Source organism: Pan paniscus, chromosome 5 (genome assembly GCF_029289425.2).
Source record: "Pan paniscus chromosome 5, NHGRI_mPanPan1-v2.0_pri, whole genome shotgun sequence".
In the NCBI taxonomy this organism is placed as follows: domain Eukaryota; kingdom Metazoa; phylum Chordata; class Mammalia; order Primates; family Hominidae; genus Pan; species Pan paniscus.
The window spans coordinates 64,440,272-64,446,577 of record NC_073254.2 but is presented as its reverse complement, the minus strand read 5'-3'; the positions used below and the strand labels follow the sequence as shown (position 1 = coordinate 64,446,577).

The 6,306-nt window shown below is 28.6% G+C and overlaps 1 protein-coding gene across 1 annotated transcript; it reads left to right on the top strand.

Moving 5' to 3' along the window:
- Positions 1-1,256: 1,256 nt before the first annotated feature.
- On the top strand, positions 1,257-5,172 carry DEFB114 (defensin beta 114). The gene is made up of 2 exons (XM_014345360.4): positions 1,257-1,370; positions 4,975-5,172. The coding sequence occupies exons 1-2, from the start codon at positions 1,316-1,318 to the stop codon at positions 5,127-5,129; spliced, it is 210 nt and encodes a 69-aa protein (XP_014200846.1). The 5' UTR covers positions 1,257-1,315; the 3' UTR covers positions 5,130-5,172.
- Positions 5,173-6,306: the final 1,134 nt, after the last annotated feature.

Genomic DNA, 6,306 nt, shown 5'->3' with positions numbered 1-6,306 from the left:
ACAAAATAAAAACACAGAAAAACACTTAAGAAAAAAGGAAGCAGAAAGAAGAAAAGAAAGATATAAAAGAAATTATTGGTAATAATGTTAATAATAATGCCAATTTGACTTTGAAACCAAGAGCATTTCTCTTTGATTAACCTAAGTGTTGTGATATTGGGCACATAGAAAAAGGCAATATAATTGATAACACTTATTGTATTACAGTCTAAAAATAAAGTGTATGTTTTAATTCTAATTATACATAGAGTACACATATTATCTTACACAAGATGAAAGGAAATGTGTAACAAATGAATGAGATGTAAAAAGTGGGGAGAATTGCTGGAGTAACTAGCAAGAGGGCTAATATTTTCATTTTAAGTGAGGAAGGCTTAATATTGCAACTACAGTTGATAGGAAAAATATAAGTGTTTTATTGAAGATTATAACATTTTTAAAAAATTAACATAACTTCAAAATATTTGATAAAGATAGCCTAGAAAAGAGTGTAAGTAATCTAAATTTGTAATTTTCTTAGTAGAAACCAAGAGATGTACTCTGTTTGGTAAGCCAAGATAAGATATAAACTACATCCTTGTTCTTATGTTAGTAATCACTAGAGGGCTTAGTGGGCAGGAAATTATTGCTATTCATTACAGTCTCTTCTCATTATTTACTGTGTCCATGTAATTAAATATTTAAATGTTAAAAAAAGTGGAGAATTATTGAGCTTTACTAGGAAAACAAGAGTTTCGTGAATATTTAAGTTCCATCTGAAAAATGTAACAGAAATTAGTGATAAAAGTGAGGCTTAATATTTGGGTCTTGTAAATGAATAATTTGGGGGAAATTAATGGGATAACATGATATAATTAAAATTTTTTGATATGCAGGCATATTGATGAATTGACACACCAGATTAGTGATTACAGTAAGTTTTGAAAAGTAATCAGCAGATTAATGGACAATGTTCAGCTGTTTTATTTCTGAAGTAGTAAATAAGTATTTACCTTAAATTTATTCCATGGATGCCCCTTTGCGTTGATCATTAATTAATTAGCAATGATAGGAAGATGCCATGTTTACAGCTATCATTCACAGAGGGATTCCTCCCAAAAGCTCTATTATTTTCAAGTGTTTTCAATTTGGGTAATTCTGCCCACAGCCATAGTCATTGGAGCAGAGATAGGCACACAAAATTAAAACAATTTCAGGATAACGAGAGTTTCTCTTCCATGAGAAAACTATAAATAGTAAATGTCTTTTGGGTTTTGGAAAGTTCTCTAGTCTCTATATTCTGTTATCAAGTCTTTCAACAACTTCTTTCTACAGAATGAGGATCTTTTACTATCTCCATTTTCTGTGTTATGTGACCTTCATTCTACCAAGTAAGATAGATGTCTCTGTTATATTTGTGTAAAACTTCTCACTAGAAATAGAAATAATAAATTATTAATTGTAGAATGCAAATTTTTAATGCAATCTTATCAATTAAATAAGTGTCTTTATTATATTGAATCTTGGTTTCCTCATTGATAATATCATTATACTGGTGTACTGTACCCACCTCATTCTCCAAATATGTAGATAAAATGAGATAATGAAGATAAGATCTTTCAATTTTTTTGGACTGAGTTTTCTTCTAGATATTTAAATTGTTAAGAAAACTATAATATATTAAATTTATTTATAAGTCTCAAAAGTGAAGGCTTGAAAGTAATTAGACCCTAGAGAAACTGAATGAACTGAGAACAGCAGTGTATATTTCTTGGAATATCAATAACAGAATCTATAAGATGATCAAATGGATATTAGAAAATATTTTGAACTGAATAGTAATAAAAATGAGATAAATCAAAGTTCATAGTAGGGTTTACAAGGAAATTAATATAGTTATATCCATATATCTAAAAAGAATTAAAACTAAAAATGTAACTAAAATTTTAACTGATGAAGTTAAAAAAGAAAATCAAATTAAAATGACAGTTACAAGCATATAATAAGACATAATTAGATATAAGTAGAAAACAGACACTAGAGAAAATAAAGAAGGCCACATTTTGTTTTTTGAAAAGACTAACGAAATTAATAAAGCTTTGACAAAACTGTAAAGAAAAAGTGAAGGCAAAACTAAACTTTATCAGAGATATTAGTATATATGCTACAGATATCAAAATGATCATGGGAGAATATTGTGAACAAGAAACTTTTTGCATCTGTATTAATGAGTAATTTTCTTTCTTGTAATGTCCTGATCAGTTTTAGTACCAGGTATTGTTGATCTCATAAAATAAGTTAGAAACATCCTTTTATTTTCTATTATCCGGAAAAGTTTGTGTATAATTGGTGTTATTTCTTCTTTAAATGTTTAGAATTCAACAGTGAACCTATCTGGGCTGGGTATTTTCCCTATAGAAGCTTAATTATTATGGATTCTATTCCCTTAATGAATTTGGAAACATTTAGATTTTCTATTTCTTTTTGTTGTTGTTCAGATTCATTATGATGTAATTTTTTCAGAAATTATCTAATACATATAAATTTTTGAATAAATCAATGGAGACTAGAGAACCCAGAAACAGATAAAGATGGCACTACAGAACAATGTAATAAATAAGCTTTTCAATAAATAGGGCTGGTTCCATTGCATAGCCATATGAAGAAAAAATGAAACTTGACTATTGCCTCTTACCGCATCCAAAATCTCATTCCAAATAACCTGAGATGCAAGCATGGAAAAAGGCAAAACAATAAAGCATGCAAGTTAATGTAAAAGAATTTACTTACAATTTTAACATACAAGTAGTAGTATTTCTTAATCAGTAGAAAAAATAGTATTGACTACATTAAAATTTGGAAACTTTTGTCAGTCAAAAAACACCAACTAAAAAAAGCAAGCTCTATATGGAGAAAAATATGTTCAATACATTTAGCATACAAAAGGAACACAACTAGAATATATAAAGAACATACATAAAACAATATAAAAAAGACAGACTGTCCAATAGAAAACCAAAGATGGATCACTTTCTAAATGATAGATATTTATTAGGTCAGTAAACATAAGAAAATATGTTACCCTTTTTCAGTAATCAGAAAAATTGGCATTTTATTATGAAATATAAAATGGGTTAAGATATATGAGGTGTCATTACATTCACATCATAATTACTAAATTGAAAATATCAAGCATTTCTTAGATTTAGATGTCTGAAACTATATGCAATGCTTCTGGAAGTTTAAGTTAGCACCAATTATTTGAACATATGTTTGGCATTATCTATTAATGTTGAAGCTATGTAGACACCTTACCATTGTATTTCACCCTTAGGGATATGCCCAACAAAAATGCCTGAGCATGTGCCCCAAGAGTCAAGTACAGAGGTATTCAAAAATGGGAAACAACCTGAATATTCATCAGCAGATAAGGCTAAAATGTCGTATATGTATGTAACAGTCCACTATATGATAATGAACATGGAAGAATTATAGTTATACAAAACAAGAACAAATCTCAAAATACAATATTGTGAGTGAATAAAATCAGATGTAAAAATATATGTGCTGTACTGTTGCATTCACATAAAGCTTTAAAATGAGCAGGCTTAAACAAAATATAAATCAAGACAATTTTTTTTTAAATGAAAGAGTGAAAGGAATAGTAATTGTAAGGGGGCACAAGTGTGCCGGAAATGTTCTATTTCTTGACTTGGGTAGTGTTTACATAGGTCCCTAATGTTTAATAACACTCTTAGCTGAGCATTTATTTTTGGGTACTCTTCGGCAAGTTTGTTTGATTTTCTTTTTAAAGTTCATACATAAAGAAATAAAATACAATAAAGCATCTGCTGTTTCTATTACACATTTTTGTAATCTAAGCTGTTTCTGTTTCAAAAATCCATAGCTATATTCATAAAATGCAATTGATAGCTGAAAGAGATCTAGAGTTTGTGAGTTTAGCATATAACAACATTAAGCATACACTGAAAATCATTTAAAGAGGTGAAGAAATTATTTTAATAAATAGTGTGGAATAATTATTTAATCATTTAAAAGAAATGAAGTTAGCTACATATCTGACAAGAACAGTTGATATAAAGAGAAAAATACTATAATAAATAAAATACTATGATGAAAAAATCTATGCAAGAATTTCTTATTTTGAAGTTAGAATAATACATTAAAATAGATTATTTTTGTACATTTCTGCATATAAAAATACAAAATTGTTTACATTTTTTAAATTGAATATTTATGTATCTTGTAATGAAAATGTAATTGTTTAAAATCCATAACTAACAATATAAAAAACAACAACTAAGGAAGACCAATTGGTGACATATATGACAGATAAAAGTTACTATCCACAATATATTTTTAAAATTCTTATGAACTTATTAATTTTAAAAAATTCCAGTTATATAATCAACAAAGCATGTAAAAATTTTTATAAAAAGAAGGAAAAGTATTCAAGATAAATAAAGACATAAAAATTAAAATTGCAATGGGGCAAAAATTGCATAAATTTTTGTGGCAGTACCAAAACTCTAAAATTAAACATTTTTACAACTATCATAAGGATATATCATATAAGTATTAAAATATGTAAACCACATTATCATAATCATAAAATATTAAAAATTTTAGATATGATATTATTGTCCAAAAATAGCTGAAAGATTATACACATTGTCATGTAGCTCTACAAATATCTTGAATTTTTTTTGAGAATAATATGTGTCATGAAGTTTTTAATCATATATTAATTTTAAAACAAGTTTTAATTTTATATATACATGGGGTATAAGATAGTTATATATACTTGGGGTATAAGACAGTTATATATACATGGGGTATAAGATATACATGGATTTATTTTTTTTTGGTATTTTCTAAACTTGGTACAATGTACACATCCTATTCTATGAAATCAGAAGTAATATATGCTTAAATAAAAGATTAGTAATTTCTGCTACTCTTCTTTTACTGTAGCCACATGTACCTTGGTGGATGCTGATTGTTGCACCAAACGTTACGGTCGTTGTAAAAGAGACTGTCTTGAGATTGAAAAGCAAATAGACATATGTTCCTCACCAAGAAAAATTTGCTGCACTGAGAGGTTGTATGAAGAAGATGATATGTTTTGAAAAGAAAGGCATACCTCTGAACAAAGAAGTTACATGTGCACCAGTGCAGAGAGGTGTGGGAATATAATTAGGACTTCTGAAATAAATAATTAAATATATAAGCCAATATTGCTATCTTCCTTTGTGAGTGTTAATTTCATATACAATAGAATGAGATAGAAATTCTCTTATTTTTCCCAACTAACAGTTTTGATATAAGCATATCTGGAGCTATGTTTGCCCTACTTTAGGTCTAGTTTTAATCTGTCTTGGGCCACCTAAACTTATACAATTGAATGTTTCCCAATTTAGCCATGATCTCATTAGAAACTTGATTCATGAAAATCAATATTTATGGACTTATCAGTTGTCTAAATATCACCATCAGATTATTGGAGTCAAGATGCAAAAAGCCTAAGCAAGAGCTAAAAGTATAAGTTCAGGAGAATACTGATAATCTCACTAGCCCTTCCTCTGTCACCTTGCAAGAACCTCGTTCAAAAAGGGATATTAGATACATTTTTGATTCATTAAGAACTGGGTTTAAATACAATCTAAACATTGATCCATTAAGAACTGATTAATTAAGAAGTGGGTTTAAATACAATCTGAACTTTGGATAAAGAATTTAGACTCGCAAAACATTGCCTGGGCTTATTAGCATTTTCTTACTTAGCTCTGGATGGAATAGGAAAATGCATTAAGGTCTGTAATTTAAACCTCAATATAAATATTAGGCAGTACCAGTAGTTTCTCTAATATTAAAATACGGTGAAAAACATGAAGACTAGAATTTGTTTTCTATCTAAAAACAAAGTTTAAATTCACCCTGTGTCAAATTTTACCAGGTAACCAAAAATACTTGTTTTTAAAAACTACTGGTTCAGGATTATTATTTTGCTTGTGTTGTTTTTGTTACTATTTTAATCGGAAATTTTGTGAACCTAGTGGGAATGTCTACCATATTAACTAAAATTAATGATCAAAACAGGAATCCCATGCTAGTGATAGTGAAACACCATGGGTTGGGCCTAGATCCTGTTGCTTACCGTGCAGAAAGCCAATCACTGAGACAATAAATATAGCCAAGGAAGAAGGCTTTAATCAGGTGCTGCAGTGAAGAAGATGGAAGTTTAGTCTCAAATGCGTCTCCCTGACCCACTAAAACTAGGTGTTTATATAGCAAGGAAGAAATGTA